General features: G+C 31.0%; 1 protein-coding gene across 2 annotated transcripts in view; it reads left to right on the top strand.

Moving 5' to 3' along the window:
- The window catches only part of JAK2 (Janus kinase 2), a 144,542-nt gene that overhangs the window by 96,037 nt on the left and 29,835 nt on the right, over nucleotides 1-18,670 (top strand). For both annotated transcript variants that reach the window (XM_003762130.4, XM_023497913.2), the window contains 5 exons: nucleotides 8,403-8,560; nucleotides 9,468-9,579; nucleotides 12,343-12,529; nucleotides 14,317-14,444; nucleotides 16,957-17,091. In XM_003762130.4, the coding sequence (XP_003762178.1) occupies nucleotides 8,403-8,560; nucleotides 9,468-9,579; nucleotides 12,343-12,529; nucleotides 14,317-14,444; nucleotides 16,957-17,091 (720 nt within the window). The remainder of the gene's footprint in view (nucleotides 1-8,402; nucleotides 8,561-9,467; nucleotides 9,580-12,342; nucleotides 12,530-14,316; nucleotides 14,445-16,956; nucleotides 17,092-18,670) is intronic.

Here is an 18,670-nt window from a genome sequence, read left to right as displayed (position 1 = left end):
TTTGAATATGTCTAATTATATTTTCATTCTTCCTAGTGCTCTGGAGAAAATATGTCTGGAAGCTAGAAAGCTGTTCTTTCTTTATAGGTATTTCATTATCTTTCAATAACCAGGTTCTGAAAGGAGGGAGGGGCTCTACTTCACTTACTTGTAGGTCTCCTATCAGCCTACTGCAAGACTACTTACTCCTTACTTGTAAAGTTAATCTGAGTTCTAGAACTCACCCATGAGTATTTTTGTGTATTTTCAAATTAATCCAATTTCAGTCAGTTCACAGTAAGTCAGAGTCCCCACTAGTTCATCAAACATTATTTAATGAGGTGAAGGAATTTCTTCTAATACAGATTGTGTATCTCTCTTAAAGATACTTGAATATTCATTTTATTAACAATGAAATCAAATAATAAAAATATGTGGGTATTTATTTGTAGTATTTTGGCTGAAAATAATCACAACTAGAATTATTTTAAAATCTCATTTTTAATATTAGATGATATTTTTGTACTTCTGAGGACCCCATCCCATATCATTCACTTCATTCAGGCTCACAAAGTACCTTATCAAAAATTTTCTTCATTTTCTTTACAAGGTTGAGGATAAAACAATTCCATCAAGAAATGAGGCCTCTCCTACTTCTCTCCAAACTTGACAGGAAAGTACCATCTTTAGTTTCTCCCAAGAGATCACTTTTCAGAATCTTTGTTCTCATAAAATTCTTTTTATATTTCTTCTTAAAATTAAATTGACATTTGTCACAAAAAGAAGTTTCTTCACATTTTTTATGTCTCTCTGTTTTCTTACTTCATTTACTAGATATGGAGTTTTTAATCTACAACCCATAAAATTTTTTCCAATATTTTTTGATAATAATATTTCAAATATAATTGGTTTCCTTAGTAATCCTATGTATTTCATTTTATGCATTTGAAAATATCCTGAAAAGGGACATATAGGCTTTACCAGATTTCCAAAGATTTCTGTAAGACATAAAAAGGTTAAGAATACCTCTTATACATTTTTGAAAATAAAAAGTAAAATACACACTTCCCCTACTCTAAGGGGAGAAAGAAGCACACCATGAAATGTTATATGTAACTCTACATTGCCCTTTCTACAGCATTCAGTTTCTTAAAGATTCAGTAACAGTACTTGTGGCTCTCTGGTGGAATCTAGTGAAATAGGTGATATTACATTTAAACATATTTAAACATTGGTTTCTTTTTAAAAGCCAAATTTTACTCTTGAATTAATCTATTTGCCATGCAATCTCTCTTCATGTGGTTTAGAATGTTTTTAGGTTTTAGAAATTTATATCAGATTATGAAATGGATTTTGTTTGCTAAGTAATTGAAGTTTCTATTGCTTCTAACTTATGGGTTCTTTACATGTGTAACACTTGCTTCACTATACTTTCACAGTGACTATATATATAGTTATTTTAAGAGCTAAATGAAATTCTATGGAAAAGATAGTTTGAGTGGAAACTTAAAGTTCATTTGAAAAAAATAAATGTCTTGTTACAAGGATCTTCCTGTGGAGTCAGAGACAGTGTACCTTTTTTTGTCTTTCATCTATGAAAGTTATGAAATAAATGGTAGAAAAAAACAGGGAAAGACTGTGAGGAAACATTTATTTCTTAGAATAGCTATCTTATGAGCTTAAGAAATAAAAGAAATAAATGAAACCAAAAGGGGAAAAGAGTCAATAATGTAGCATCATGGTTATAAAGAATAACCTCTTCCTAATTGAGAGGAAAGTAGTCAAAAAATATAAATAATGCATTTCAACATTTTTTTTTTATGTTTGACAATGAGAAACCCATACTGTACTTATGATGCCTCAATCTTTTTTTTTTTTTATAGTAACTTTTTATTGACAGAACCCATGCCAGGGTAATTTTTTTACAGCATTATCCCTTGCACTCACTTCTGTTCCGATTTTTCCCTCCCACCCTCCATCCCCACCCCTAGATGGCAAGCAGTCCTATATATGTTGAATATGTCGTAGTATATCCTAGATACAATGTATGTGTGCAGATCCAAACAGTTTTCTTGTTGCACAGGGAGAATTGGATTCAGAAGGTAAAAATAACCCGGGAAGAAAAACAAAAATGCAAACAGTTTACATTCATTTCCCAGTGTTCTTTCTTTGGGTGTAGCTGCTTCTGTCCATCATTGATCAATTGAAACTGAATTAGGTCTCTTTGTCAAAGAAATCCACTTCCATCAGATTATATCTTCATACAGTATCGTTGTTGACATATATAATGATCTCTTGGTTCTGCTCATTTCACTTAGCATCAGTTCATGTAATTCTCTCCAAGTCTCTCTGTATTCATCCTGTTGGTCATTTCTTACAGAACAATAATATTCCATAACATTCATATACCACAATTTACCCAACCATTCTCCAATTGAAGGGCATCCATTCATTTTCCAGTTTCTACCTACTACAAACAGGACTGCCACAAACATTTTGGCACATACAGGTCCCTTTCCCTTCTTTAGTATCTCTTTGGGGTAAAAGCCCAGTAATAGCACGCGCACATGGATTTTTATTGCTCACATGCTTCAACATTTTTTTATTTTTGTTTTTCTTTTAGTAACAAATGGAGAAAATACAGAAAAATATTTATGTTCTGTATTTGGGCTTCAAGGCTTATTAGCCAGCACAAGGAGGCAAATTGATGCCTTATTTCTTTGATAAGGCCAACTAGTTATTCAAAGGCTTATTCTACAAATATGGCTATGTCATAATAAATCTGATCTTAATGTATGACTTAATGTGTTTCAACTTGAAGCAGTAATTAATTTAAAATGTGGATAGTCAATCTTGTGCTGATAGCAACTTCAGTGAAATGGAAGTGGGTATAAAATACTTATCTCATTTTAGAAAAAAAAGTTGACTAATTTTATATTAAATTAAGTAAATTTTCAAATGAGATGCTTGACATGATAAAAGACTTAAGTATAAGGTAGGAAAAAAATTTGTACATCATAATGAATATAAAGTAGTCATGACTAATTAAAATATTGAGATCAGAAATTTTGTTCCTTTGTGTGATTGATTATAAGAATAATGGCTAACTAGTTAAATTTAGACAAAGAAAATATATGTATTCTGAAAGAAAATTTGAATATGAGGAAAATTTCTGTAAATATACATACACTTTTTGGTGATAAGCAAGAAATCATAAAGATGTGTATAGCTCTTTCAAGGAAAACTGGACATAATAAAATGTTTTAGAGGAAAATGTCCATTATTGATGAAATATAATGCTTCTAATATGACTAGGAAACTGGGTCAAACTCTGTAATGAAAAAATTCTAATACTCCCCCAAGATATAAGAAAGACTGAATGTCAAAATAAGAAAGACACTGTTGACATGTTTCTTTTACATTAGTGTCATTGTTTTCCAAGCTTTACATAATGAACTCTGAAATATTTCAGACTTTTGCCTGATGTAAAAATGTGAAACTTGAGGCATTTTTTGGTTTCTCTCACATGAATGTGCTTTCTTTCACTCATGATGTGATTTTTTTTGTTCTAAAATAATATCATCCAACTTTGTCATTGGCCCTTAAGAAAGGCAAATCTGTCTTGAAAAGATATTAACATTTTTCCACTGTCAAAAATATATAAAAATATTTTCAGGATTAGCCATATTTTTGAAATTAATATGTAGTTTCCTGAGGTTACTTTAGAGAGGGAATGTACAATTTTAAAAATATATTTGTTAGAAGAATACATCTTTAAAACAGGAATGTTTTATGATTGCACATGTATAATTTATATCAAATTGTTTAGTGTGTTGTGAAGAGAAGAAGGGATAGAGGAAGGAACTCAACTTTAAAAACTTTCAAAAATGTTGCAAATTCTTTTTACATGTAATTTACATGTAATAAATATTATTAGAGGGAAAAAAAAAACCAGGGACTATATTTTACCTTTCTTTATATCCTCAGTGCTTAACACAATACATTGTTCATAAAAACTCAGTAATTGTTTATTGACTGAATTATTTTGTTTTGGCATCTGCTTCAGTTGCTATGTTCATCAAAATGAAGATAAAATTTAATATGAGTAGCTTGAGAGATAAATCATTTATTAAGCTCCTACACACTGTATTAAGCAATGGAAATACAAATAAGTTCCATACAAGCTAGACAGTCTGTGTTCTCAAAGAGTTTACATTCTAATAAAAGAAGATAGTATATAAAGGGAAGTTTAAAAGTATGTGTGTGAGAGACAGAGAGAGACAGAGACAGAAAATGTTGGTGAAATAAATATCTTGTAGTTACTTGTACATTGGTTATATTTAGAATTAGATGCAAAGTATATGGCTAAAACAAAAAGCAGTTCTCTTCATTTTTTCTATTTCAAAAGGATCTATTTCTTTAGGATTCGAGCCAAGCCAAGTTTTATTTTCTTTAATTCAGTCCAAAAATTCTATACTGAATAACTCTCAATTTTTTCAGTATTATGATGTCTTAAGAAAGGAAAGTTGAATGTTCTCTTTACTTGGAGCTCATAGAATTTTCTTTTCTTTTACTTTATTGAAGTCAGAAATTCTAGTCTCCTGCACAAAATTTAAAGAAAACTCTTTCTTATGTACTTGGAAGAAATAATACCTTTCTTTGAAACTAAAGTGAGAATATCCTGCCAATGGAAATATCTATAAGATTCTGGATAGCTGAAGTCATTAAAAAAAATAATCACAGTACACATCACTAAAGAATATTACAAATACATTAAAAAATACTTATTAAGCCTCTATTATGTGCCAGGAACTGTGCTAGGTTCTCGGGGATATAAGTATGGAGAATAAAATAATCTCTGCTTGCACTGAGATTTCATTCTAATGAAGGAAGTAATAAGAACATATTAATAAGTAATAAGAATATAATAATAAGGAAGTAATAAGTACATATAAAAACATATATAGCATAAATATAAAATTAAGATTTGCATACAGCCATAACACTCTGAAAGTAGTTCAATAGGTGGTATTGAGAATTTGGACACATTTGTTGCAGAGAATCAGAAAAGTATTGCAGAAAATGGTTCTTAAGCCACATCTTTGAACAAAAGATACACTTCTTTCCTTCCTCCATGTCATTGAGTCTATTTCAGATGTGGAAGACTATCAGTATAAAAATTGTGAGATGGGAGATAGACAGTCTTAAGTGAGGAACAAAAAGACCAGTTTGGCTCGATTGCTGATTGGGGAGGACTCATAATGTCTAATGAGGCTAAGTTGAAACCAGGTTTTATAGGAATTTAAAAGTCAAGCAAAGGAATTTATATTTTATTCTACAGGCAATAGGAAACCATTACACTTAGTTAAATAAGGGAATCACGTAAACCTTTACTTAAGGAACTTTGCTTGGGCACAAGCATATAGGATTGCCTAGAATGGTCTGGAGAAACTTGAATCACAATTAGGAGACTGTTATACTAATTTAGGTAAGAGGTGATGAAGCCCTGAATTAAAATGTTACCTGTGTGAGTGAAGAAAATGATTCTGCTGAAGGAGATGTTGTGAAGGTACAAAGAACAAAACTTAACAAGCAGCTGGTTATGATGAAAGAGAGAAATTGAGAATCATGCCAAAATTACAAACCTGAGGCACGGGAAGGTTATGTTGGTGTCCTCATCAAAAATGGGGAAGTTTAAAAGAGAAAAGGATTTAGGCACAAAAATAGAGTTTGTTTTTAGGTATCCAATTGTTGAGGTATCCAATTTGAAATGTCTAATAGGTAGGTAATTAATGATATAAGACTGAAATTCAGGGTAGAAAATGGGTCAGTTTATGTTATTCTTCTTAGACATTAGTATCTTCTGACACACACATTGACACATGTGTGTGTGTTTTTAATATACGTACATATATGATGTGTATGAATTAGATTATTTAATATGTTTAATAAATTCAAGCTATTATTGGCTTTGATTTCTTTATATAAAAATATTTTTAGACATTTAAGAAATTCTCATGATGATGCCATGCATAAATGATTAGAATAAAAAGAAGTTATACTTTAAAAATATAAATCGTCTAAAGCCTCAAAATTTCTTGTGCTATTTACAAATTACACTTAGTTTTCTTAGAGTCAAATGTGATAGAATCAGTCAAGCAACAAGCATTTATTTAGCATCTACTATATATCAGGCACTGACATAAAAATATATGTCTTCAGTTTCATAAAAATAGTGGTGATGACAGAGTTTGAAAATAGTTTTTATTTTTTTACAACATATTAGCATAATTACATTCAAACTAGGCCTTCTTTACTCTCATTAGAGAGCAGCATAGATGTCATTTTAGAAATAGGAGCTCTTATGTCAACATCACTAAAAAATTATCTTTTTTTTCTTTCCAACTAGATTATAATCTTTTTGAGGTCAATAATTGACCCTTCAGTTCATTTTGTGCCTTGAGAACACCTAATATTTTGCATACTTTTTCTCTGCCTCTACACACACACACACACACACATACACACCACTTCAAATCTGATTTAACTGGCATCACAAGGTACTTTTTCTGCTCTGGTACATTGTCAAGTCCTCTTGTACTAGGATTTTTATGATTAGTATGACTATCATGATAACCTGCAATGGTCAGGAACCTATATAGTTAGTAAATTTCACAAAAACTAGAAGCGTGAGATTTCCCCAGCATAGTAGGTAGTTGTGATTCAAAAATACTATTATGTACAACTTGTAAAAAGAAAACAAAAAAAAAAAACTTTTGAGATTGGGTCATTTATGTCTTGATAATTTTTTCTACTCATTCATTCACTTTGTGTAGAACCCATAGATTAGAACCTTGTAGATTAAATAACAGATCTACAAAAGAAATAATAAATACTGTTCCTGTTCTTAAGCTTAAAATTAAATTCTGGTGATGATTTATATCTCTGAAGTAACTAAGTGTATAATAACTACAAAAAAGAGAAGTGGTCAGAGCCTTGTGAAGTTAATTTTTTTAGGTGCATAGTTTTTAAAGGAGATGGAAGACTTGGCTTAAGGGGAGAAAAGGGAAATACCTTCCAGGAGAGAGCTTTATGTAAATAAAATTAGCAAATCATGAACATTGATGGCAAGCAGATTAGTCTGACTAGGGCAGGTAGAATGCATTGAAAAGGTAATAAAAGATGAAGAACATTTTTCTTTTAAGACAGACAGTAACAAAGCCTTTCTGATACCTGTCGCACTTAAGGAATGTTTGATATCTGAAAATTTCAAATGAAAAATTTTAAGATTTACCAAATATTTGTGAACTGTGAGATTCTTTAATTTTCTAAGATTATTTCTATTTTAAAAATTTAGAGATTGAACAATCTTTATAATATATATAATATAATAATAAAAGAAAGCATTTATATAGCACTTATTCTATGCTAAGTGCTTTATTATTTTTATCCCTTTTGATCTTCATGACAACCCTGGGGCAAAAGTGCTATTATTATCCCCATTTTTTAGATGAGAAAACTGAGACAAAAAAAAAAAAAAAAAGATTAAATGAGTTTGTCAGGGTCACACATCTAGTAAATATCTGAGGCCATGTTTGAACCTAGGTTTTCCCGACTCTAGGCCTGATACTTTATTCACTGGCTCACTAGAGGCCTTTAGCATATTTATTGATTTATTTACATAAGTAATTTGTCACTAAAGTTTCCTGGTGGTATTAAGATGGTATTATTTGCTCAGAATCATATAGTCAGTATGTATTAAAACAAGGTCATAAATGCATCTTACATAACTATATTTCAAAATGTTTTTAATTTCTTCATATAAAGTCCTTGCTTTCATAGAATTTGCTTTGAATAGGAAACAAATTATGTACATATTATTAACTATAAAAGAGAAGTGTATTAAAGATGTTTGAAACAGTATGCTTTGCTATAAGAAATGCATAAAGTCAAAGAATTGAAAGTGTGGAGAGAGGGTAAAAGTATTTGTAATATGAGAGCATCATCTTCAAAGATGCCCCCTTTATAAATGTTAAAGAAGGACTTAATGTTGTATTTCCAGGCCTTATGGAGAAGCCATTTTGTAGAAACCAACATAATGAAAGGAAGAAAAAAACCTTTGTTAGTTATCATAGTAATATTTTAGTATCTTCTTTGAAATGTATTTCTGAGATGTTACATATAACACTGTACTCTTTAAGTATCACTATGTATTAAGAAGCAAGTAACTAAGTTACCTTTGCCTTTTCTTAACATTTGATGCTATAAGAAGTCTAAATGTTCACAACTTAAGACAACTGATAGTTATTAGGACTAATATTATCTTTGTATAAAATATCTAGTACACAGTTGGCCTTTATTAGTTGATTCTTAAACAGTATTAGTAGATATTCATTCTCTTTTCTCCCTCTCATTGCCTTCAGGAAATTGAATTTTGCTCATTGAGAGAAGCGCTATCTTTTGTATCATTAATTGATGGATACTATAGATTAACTGCTGATGCACATCATTACCTTTGTAAAGAAGTAGCTCCTCCAACAGTCCTTGAAAATATTCAAAGCAACTGTCATGGCCCAATTTCGTAAGTAATGAACTCTTTTAAAATGGAGGAAAAAAACTTATCAGAAAACTTTGTTCAGAAGAAATAATGACATATTAACCCCCGGACAATATGCTTATAAAATTTTGTTACTGTTTAAATATCCTTAAAAATATTCCACCTGTATGTCATATGTAAGTAAATTTTCAAAAGCAGTTTTTTTTCTTTCAACTTGCTTCAGATTTTCAGTGGCAATATGAATATGTTCTTTCCTAAGACTTTGATACTATTTGAATTATTACAATGTATACATGTGTATTATTTGATTAGTACATACCTTAGAATCAGTTGCACAGAGTTTTATACCATCTTGATTTCAGATATAATCAAAAACAGATGTGGTATTGTGAAAAGGAATGCTTGTTTTAAATATAGAATTAAGATTAGAAGGGAGGAGACATCAAGAAAATAAAATTTTATTATTGTTTCTGGCAAATTTGTTCCATCACAAAAGTCATCAGTGTCCTTTTTTTTGTGTTTCCAAAGCAATAGGAGCATCTGCAAGATTAAATTCAGTATGAATAGTTAATTTTTTTTCCTTAGAAAAATTATCTGCAACCATAAAGAATAAAAAGTCTCAGTTTTTTGGAGCACCTTCACTTTTAATTTTAATCTTTTAATGATAAATATTTGGTCTTACAATCTTGAAACTTTTACCATATATGTAAAAGTAACATAAAGAAAAAATTTGGTTTTGAAATGTGAACATAGATACATACATATACACACATATATGTTTCTGTATAATGTGTATATTTATGTGTATATAGATACATATGTGTATATGTATGTGTTATAGTAGTAATAGTAGTAGTAGTGATCATTGTCAGCAGTTATATATACTCATCTTATCATTTTCCTGATAAAGAGATGACTTCTTTACCTTCAGGATGGATTTTGCCATAAGTAAACTGAAGAAAGCAGGTAACCAGACTGGACTCTATGTCCTTCGATGTAGCCCCAAGGACTTTAATACATATTTTCTCACTTTTGCCGTTGAGGTAAGTAGACAGTGTTAATGAATTGTAATATCCTGCTTATCAGAACAGGAAAGATCTTGTCTATTTCAAATATTTTTGCATATTTAATTTTATTCCTTAGTCTATAGTCAGAATTATAACTTGTATTGATAACTTGTGAATTATTACTTGAACTCCTACTTTTAGTCTGCAGGGAATGGGAACATTTATTCTTTCAAGCTTCCTTTTATGTCTTACTCAAATATCTAAAAGATCTGTGGTTTTTTGTTCATGTGAGTACATAATTCCCTATTGAAAGTCTTGACCCATTTGGTGATTTAGTGGTAGTCTTTGTTATTTGATATCACTGAAAAAGTTCATTAAATAGTAGTCAACTTTCTGTTGATGAACCTTCTCCAGTCTTGAGTAGGGTATGCCTTGGTCAACAGATATATGTAATCCTTTCATTGTTGGCTCTGTGTTCAAAATCTTTCTATATTAGTAGGATTCTTTCTAATTTGCCATCTCCTGGCATAGATTATCAACATACCATAATGAGTCATCACATTATTTAGATAATTAATGAAAAATCATAGAAATATTTACAACAAATTTCTGTTATAATCACCTTGCAATTTGTTTGTGCTCATTGTCTCAGTCAGTTAAACAGTATTTTGCCCAAATCAATTCAGCCCTTGATTTAAATTTTACTTAAGAGAGCTTTATCAAACAAGGAACAACAAAATAGCTTATGAGCAATTTAATTCATTATTAAAATGTATAAAAGTATAAAAAGAAAATTATAAGGAAATAAAAGTACTGTAAGAAAAGCTAACATTTTCATAGAGTTTTAAGATTTATAAACTTTGATTCTATAGATATTATTCCCTTTTTACAGCTGGGGAAACTGAAGCTCAGAGAAATTAAGTGATAGCACAACTTTTAGTGTGAGAACCTAGGTCTTCCTGTCTCCAAACCATTTCCTCTTTTTACCACATAACCCTGCCTTAAAGTCTTTAAAACAATGTAATCTCTTTTTAAGGAATGGTTTTGAACAATAAATTCAGTATTATAGTGAATTACAACCTGTATTTTTTAAAACATAAAACTCTACTAAAACTTCATTACAGTGAAGATTTTGATATAAAATAGATTAGTCTTAGATCAGATCTAAGGAAGAATTTTGTTAACAGAAATACCTAATATATTGATATGGTCTAAAATGTAGTTTCATAGATTATGAAAGTAGATTTCTGGCATTTAAAAAAATTTTTTAAAAATAGCAAATTGAGAATCAAGAATTGGAAGACTTGTTATAATCACTATAACAAATATTATCTGTATGACTTTAGGTAAGTAACTTCACATTTCATTTTCTTATCTGTAAAGCAGGAATCATATTTTTCTACTTAACCTCATATTGTATGGTTTAAGTAAGATGCGAAAGTAATTTGTTAACTTTTTAAAAAATTGGCCCTGTGATTTCACAGGTTTCACAGGTACTTTCTCTGCCAATGCAGATGGGCATTTTTTCTGCATATTTTAATCTTCGTAAGCTGCCTGTGGACCCTTAGAGAATTCAATAACTTGCTTAGGCACACACAGCCAGTATGTGTCAGAGATGGGATTTGTACTCGGGTCTTTCTCACTCTGAGACCAGCACTCCATGCACTACACTACATTTTCATTTGTCAACTTTGTTTTTATTTGAGACAGGTATTTACAATAGTTTAGATATCATTCATATACATTACAGAACATAATTTACTTTTTATTATTATAACTATTCTTATTTTAAAAACATCTTTGATTATTAATTGAAATGAAAAAAATTTCTTTGCAAATCTGACTATTTTCATTTTATCATTTGGGGTTAAAATTTGCTCGAAATATCATGCTTCCTTGAGTATTCTGAAATGGATAATTCAAGAGCATGTGAACATTTCACAAACAAAAGATTGATACATATGGAATAATGAGTAGGTCTTAATTGTTTTCTTGATGCATAAATGACATTTTACCAAAATAATCACTCTTACTTTTCAGTTCTATCAAATCCAGCAAATATTTATGGAATTCTTGCTACAGCATACCTAACACAATACTAGTTCCTTTGAAGGTTACAAAAGAACTATGATAGAGTCTCCAACCTCAATAAACTTAAAATATTTAAGGGAAATCAAGTATTAAGCACGTGAAACTATAAGATAATAATCCAAGATAAGATACAATAAAAAGCTACGCTATGTCTCCCAGTTGAGATGACACGTGAAATGCTTAAACTTTAAAGCATTAGTTAGCTATCATTTTACATTGGTGAGAAAGCTTTGAAAGTATGGTAATAGATTTGCTCACTGAGAGAGTATATATAGATTATAGTGGGCTGAGGGAGAATTTCTGCCATTCTACTCTTTTAAACTTCACTTATTAGGGAACAAGTAAAGAAAGTGGAAACACATAACCTATGTTACCTACAAACCCTTTGATTTTTGTTATAGCTATTTCATTTAACAGGTAGCTTCAGTTTTTTTAAAATTGATTATTATTGTATTGTTTATTTGTTGTTGAGACTCATTTCTAAGGCACTTGTATGATATTATTAGATGGTTTCCTTTGGCAAGAAGTTCACATTATATAATGGCAGTGCTTTAGATATCAGAGTTTAAGTTTCCATATAAGTTCTTCTGGTTGTTTGGTTTCGGGAGTTTTTTATTCTTTTTGCAATATTCCTCTTGCTAGTTTCATCATTGTGACCATTATTATGATGTTTTTTTTCCCTCTTTCTTCCTGATTAAACTCAAAAAGCGGGAAAATATCACTGATTATAAGCACTGTTTGATTACAAAAAATGAGAATGGAGAGTTCAACCTCAGTGGGACTAAAAAGAACTTCACTAATCTTAAGGACCTCTTGAATTGCTATCAGATGGAAACTGTCCGCTCAGATAACATCATTTTCCAGTTTACCAAGTGTTGCCCCCCAAAGCCCAAAGGTAAAAAGACTTTATAGTCATTTCTATTTGCTGTTAACATGGATATCTTATATATTTTTTTAAATGATAGCAAAAGATTTACAGAAACTTGTTCTCATATTTGATGTGCAACCATTCTCACTTTGGAACAAGGCCAGTTTGTTTTTTTTAATCTAAATCCCTAATAGTGTGAGCCTCTAAAATGGCAAGTGTTCTTGGGATACTATATTTCATTCTAAAGCATAAATTGTAATATATTAAGTATGTATATGCTAAGCTGGTGAGAAATACTTCTAGACATTTGTATGCTACTACAAGTAAAGATGTTTGTATTTAATTTTTCAGTTCTAGACATATTTATACATTACTAAAAGTAAAGCTATTTCTATTTATTTTTTCAATGACTCAGTTTCTGTAGCTCTGAAATTAGAAAAAAATGAGAAATTATTTGTCTTCCCAGAACAAAAATGCATAAAAATCCCATTAATCAAGGAAATGAAGAGAAATGTAATAAAAGATCAGTGATACTGGTGGAGAACAGAGAGCAGGGAGAAGGATTCAGTAACTAAGATAGATTTGTTGTCATTAACAATTTTCAAAATGGTGACTCCTTTTCAGATTCAACTGCAATTGAACTAGGGTCAAGTCAAGTGAAATTTTTCATAGAAAATGTGTACAATTTGGGAATTGTGAAACCATTAATCATCCAACTATGTTCAAATCATATGAACTCTTTCTGAAATGTAGGCACATTATTATGGCCCCCAGAGCAAAAGTAACAAACAATAGAAATAAATAAATGCTTCCACAGGAAATGAAATTTAAATCTAACCACTGCTGGGAAGATAATATGTATTCAGTCATTTTTCAGTCATGTCTTGACTCTTCATAACCCCTGTTAGGGTTTTCTTAGCAAAGATACTACTGGTTTGCCATTTCCTTCTTCAGTTCATTTTATAGATGATAAAACTGAGGCAAACATGATTCAGTGACTTGCCCAAGGTCACATAGCTATTCAGTGTCTGAGGCTGGATTTGAATCATGAATATGATTCAGGCCTTACACTCTAATAACTGCTATACCACCTAGCTGTCCTAGATAATAATGACTATCAAAACTGGTAAGACTTATTGTATAGCATTGTCAAGTAAAAACAATGCACTGATAAGTGTTATTTGACTGCACTTTATAAGTTTCACAATACCTCAAATTGTTTAAAAAACAACAAAAGGAAGTGTCCTAAAAGTAGAAAGTATTATTCATTCTCATATCACCAAAGCAAACATTGGATAGAATCAAGGAATTAACATTTGAAACCTTTCCACATCTCCCTTGTAGTGCTAATCTTACCATCTCCTTATTCTTAACAGGTTTCTAGCAGTTAACATTTACCGGTAATTTACAAGTTCAGGAATAAGTACAAACTAGTTTTTTTTTTCTTCTGAAGGAATAAAAAAGCATGTCATTTGCTGAAGTAAATGTTTTGGGAAATAGGTATTGATTACATTGAAAAAATAATATCCATTTATATTTTAGATGAAAGGATTTTAATTCTTTAATCATGAATTGTTTATTCATTTTTCTGGAAATATATCTTCCGTTCATATATTTGAGGATCAAATTTAGTGAATAAGCTTCAGACCTAATAATATTTTAACGAAACATCTCAAAGATCAGTAATCATGCTGAGTACCTATCATGTATTTCTTTAATATTATCAATAATTTACATTTTTTTAAGGTACTGTGCTAGATGACCAGTTAATTTATATTACTGACAAATTCTTTTTCCTTTTGACTCTTTTCTAGATAAATCAAATCTTCTAGTCTTCAGGAGTAATGGCATTTCTGATGTTCCCACATCACCAACATTGCAGAGGCATAATAATGTGAACCAAATGGTGTTTCATAAAATCAGAAATGAAGATTTAATATTTGTAAGTCATTAGATGCAGATAATTTCCTATTTAAAATTTTAAAATTTGGATGCCTACTTTGAAATAATGTCTTCTTTCAACTTGCTTCATTTGTTTTTGTCCTATTATTGAAGAGACCTGGAAGCCAGTACATTATTAAACTTGAATTAGGAATGAGAAAATATGCTGCTAGTTTGTAATTTTAAACTTAAGTTTTACTTGGGAAATCATCAAAAAAAGTAATAAGTATAAGTTATTTAGATTCTCTTTTCCTTTTGGACCTAAAAGGGAGCTTCTTATTCCCATTTACAATGAAAACATCTCTGATATCAGAGGGTAGTGGAAAGAACATTAGATTGGGAATACTTAGATTTTGTTATTCTCGATGCTGCCACTCCTTATGGAAGCTAGGTAACCACTTCTGTGAAACTCAGCTCATTTTTCTATAAATTATGAGGGATTGGAGCTACATAAAGTCTAAGACCCCTTCTTCCTCAAATATACCTTGATTCTATTGCATATTTCACAAAATCATAAATACTTAGATTTGAAAGGGATCCTATATGTCATTTCTCTAATCCATATCTAGAAGAAATCCCTACCATCACATTCTTTGAAAAGTCATTTAGCAAGACTTCTCCAAATGAGTAATAGTACTAGTTCTTTCAAATAACATTATAGAATGGAGTTCCCATTGATCTTGTTTTCTCCTTAAATTATTGTGTTAAGTTTCTTTTTCCTTCACTGCTTTGCTTAAGGCCTTTTGTGATCCTGATTATCTCTTTGTGCCTCCTTCATTGTGTCAGTGTACCTAAGTTGTGACATACCAAATTAAAAACAGTACTCTGGATGTGAACTGTCTATAACAAAACACAGGGTTTTTCACCCCTTTCTCAAAGTTTGCCTTGTTTAACGTCACCCTAGATCACTAAGCTATTTTGACCCATAGATCATATTGCTGATTTGATTCATGCTTTGTCATGTCTGAGTTGGAATTCTCCAGATCAATACAGAAAGTAAAATACAATTTCTCCCAGAGACATTTCTTCCTCTACAATTTATAACAACTTCAAGTGTTTGTATCCTTGCTCTTCTTTCTCCTGTTTTGTAATCAGGACATATAATTGCCCTGAGACTTTTAGGTGTTTCATTAAACTACAAGCTCCTCAAAGGCAAAGATTATCTTTTGCTTCTTTTTGAATTCCCATCATTTAGCACAGTGCCTGGCACATAATAGGCATCTAATAAATGTTGATTGATTGATGTACTATCTGATGGTCATTGTGTTGCCTACAGGGTTAATCTGATTCCATTCAGATTCAGTGAAGTCAGGATTGGCTTTGAGAAGATTAACCTGCCAGACGGGTTCTTTATTGCAGCAGTTCCAAAAGGTTTTGACTTTTCAAGGACAATGGGACAATAGAACTAGTCTCAGGACCTCTCCAGATTTTGGTTCACCTTGTGATAATGTGTTTTTTCAGTATACTGAATCAGTTCACTTCTTGGCAAAACTTTAAAATAATTACCTTTGGCATTCTGACCAAGATTTTCACTGGATGTAGGAACCTCTGGACCAACCAAGCCTAGTCTCACTCATCTGCCAATTCACTCTTAAATGTGAATCATCTGAAATTTGACTAATCTAAGATACAAAATGACTTAATAGTTACTGAGCTAATTACAGTATATCTTAACATAGCCAGCATACTATTGTCCCTCCTTACCTTGTTCCCCAAACAAAAGTCTACCAGCTGCCACTAAAGGACCTTTCCTGCGATCTATGGTCATTAAATAAAAAATTAAGCTAAATTATAGAAGGCAGGTTTCCTGTCCAAACTTTCAAAATCTTTTCAGAGGTGGAATGTAGAATTTATCCCTACCTGGTTTCAATAAGTCTCATTCTGGAGATGAAAAAAAAAAAAATTATGTGTGATACCGTTTCTGAACATGAGGAAAAAGTTAGGTAACCCAAGAAAGCAAAAGCAGAGAAGAACTCCATAGTTGAAACTTGACTTACAAGTTAGATAAAAAGTATAGTCTTGTAACTTGACATAAGCTGTCTTTTTTATTTTTAATTAGTGGAATTAAAATACACAAAAGCAATTGGTTAGTCTTAAATGAAATTAACAAACATTCTTCTTTAGTTCTTTTCAAAATGAAACTACCAGTACTTTGGGAACTTGTTATTTTTTTGTGTGTAATTGAAATAAATTTTATATTAAATGAACTGGAGACTATATAATAAATTAATTATATTAGTATAGTTTATTACTTTGTTAAACTGGGAGACTATTATAAATTCCATGGATTATAGTATGTTGAAGTATTTCAGTAAACATCACATGTGCTATTATTGCCCTTGTTTTCATTCTTATTGTTTAATGAAATGGAAGAATTACTTGATAGAATCCTAAATCCCAGTTTAACTAGAAAATGTGTATATCTCACTTTCATATTTGACCTACTTTCTTGTTGGTTTCTAACATTTTTCTTTCCATATTTTACCTTTCTCTAACTTTTTTTTTTTTTAAAGAATGAAAGCCTTGGGCAAGGCACTTTTACCAAGATTTTTAAAGGTGTAAGAAGAGAAATAGGAGACTATGGCCAGCTCCATGAAACAGAAGTCCTATTAAAAGTTCTGGATAAAGCACATAGAAATTATTCAGAGGTTTGTATCCTATTTGAGCAGTAATATGCTTGATGGGTAATTTTATTTTTTTTTAATTCATATGATTTTGTTGTGGAATTATGTAGTAGTTATGATGTTTTATTTACAGCTATTTCCTGACTTTTTTTTTTTTTTTTTTTTTTGGTTTGTGACCCCATTTGGCAGACATTTTTTTTTACAGATGAGGAAACTGAGGCAAAAAGGGTTAAATGACTTGCCAAAGGTTTCACAGCTAATGCATCTGAAGTTAGATTTGAATCAGGAAGATGACTCTTCTTGACTCTAATCCTTGTATGCTATCCATTCTGCCACCCAGCTGCCTCAAGTAAAACAAATTCCCCAAAATGTATCTCATTCTTCAGATTAATTTATTATCTTACTGCCAGAAGATGGATAGCATTCTTCCTCACTGGTCCTTTTACAGGATAGTGACCCTTTCTTCTTTAATGTAATAATAATTTTTAAAAATCCCTGAAACAACTTTTTGTCATCATTCTTATTAACTGAAGTTAGGATATACTTTGTAAAAGAAATGTATTTTCAAACTAATTAGTATTAATCTTTTCTTCTGAGTATTGTGACATTTCAAATGACTCCATAGGCCAGAAATACTAGGCTAGGCAAGTATTAGACTACCAGGAACCCAAGACATCCAGGAACAGTAAGGTACAGTGATCCTTCCCTACCCAAATTGTCACTTCCTATAGTGGTATATCAGATTTTCCAGTTGTAAGCAATGAATCTTTCTTGTTTACTGTTATCGCTAATGGAGCCTTCCTACCTCTCTCCCCTACTGCTGTCTCCACAACTCAGACTAACTTTGGAAGCTTTCCAAAATAAATCCTCACTTTAAGGGTAAGCTCATCTTTGACTTTAGGAGTTTTTGTGTTGTTGTTGTTTTGCCCTAGGAGAGGGGGCAAAAGCTCCCACCTAATAAAGTACCTACTAACCATAGGTTTCCTCAAAACAGTCCTATGCCTTCTTCTTTCTCCTTCCCTGTGTTCTTAACTTGTGTCCATGAACTTTTTTTTTAATGGCTTGGTAATTACTTCAATATAATTGATTTCCTTTAAAATTTATAAGTAATTGTGATATTATTCAAAATTCCATTATATTATAAAATTATGTATTTTATGTATTTAAAAAACATTATTTTGAGCAATTTCTGTAAGTTCACCAGATTGCCAAAGTGGTTATCCATTATGTCAAAGAGATTAGGAACTCTTGTTCCATTTTGCAATGATCTCATCAGCTCCCATGGGTTCTATTATCATCTTTATGCAAATAATTCCCAGATTTTCATGTCACTTACTGATTGTGTATGTCCTTAAAAATTCTACCATGGACCTTTTCTTTTTTCTCTCAGTCATCTCATCAGCTTCCATAGATTTGATTATTATCTCTCTGCAAGTGATCTAATTATCACCTCTGGGACATATTAAATTAGATGTCCTTTAGGCATCTAAAAGTCAACATGTTTAAAACAAAGCTCATCTTTCTCCTCAAACCCTTCCTTCTTTTGAACTTTCATATTATTGTTGAGGTGACCACCATCCTTTCACTAGTTTACAACCTTAGT

The sequence above is a fragment of the Sarcophilus harrisii genome, chromosome 1, assembly GCF_902635505.1.
Source record: "Sarcophilus harrisii chromosome 1, mSarHar1.11, whole genome shotgun sequence".
In the NCBI taxonomy this organism is placed as follows: domain Eukaryota; kingdom Metazoa; phylum Chordata; class Mammalia; order Dasyuromorphia; family Dasyuridae; genus Sarcophilus; species Sarcophilus harrisii.
This window is presented reverse-complemented; position numbering and strand designations above follow the sequence as displayed.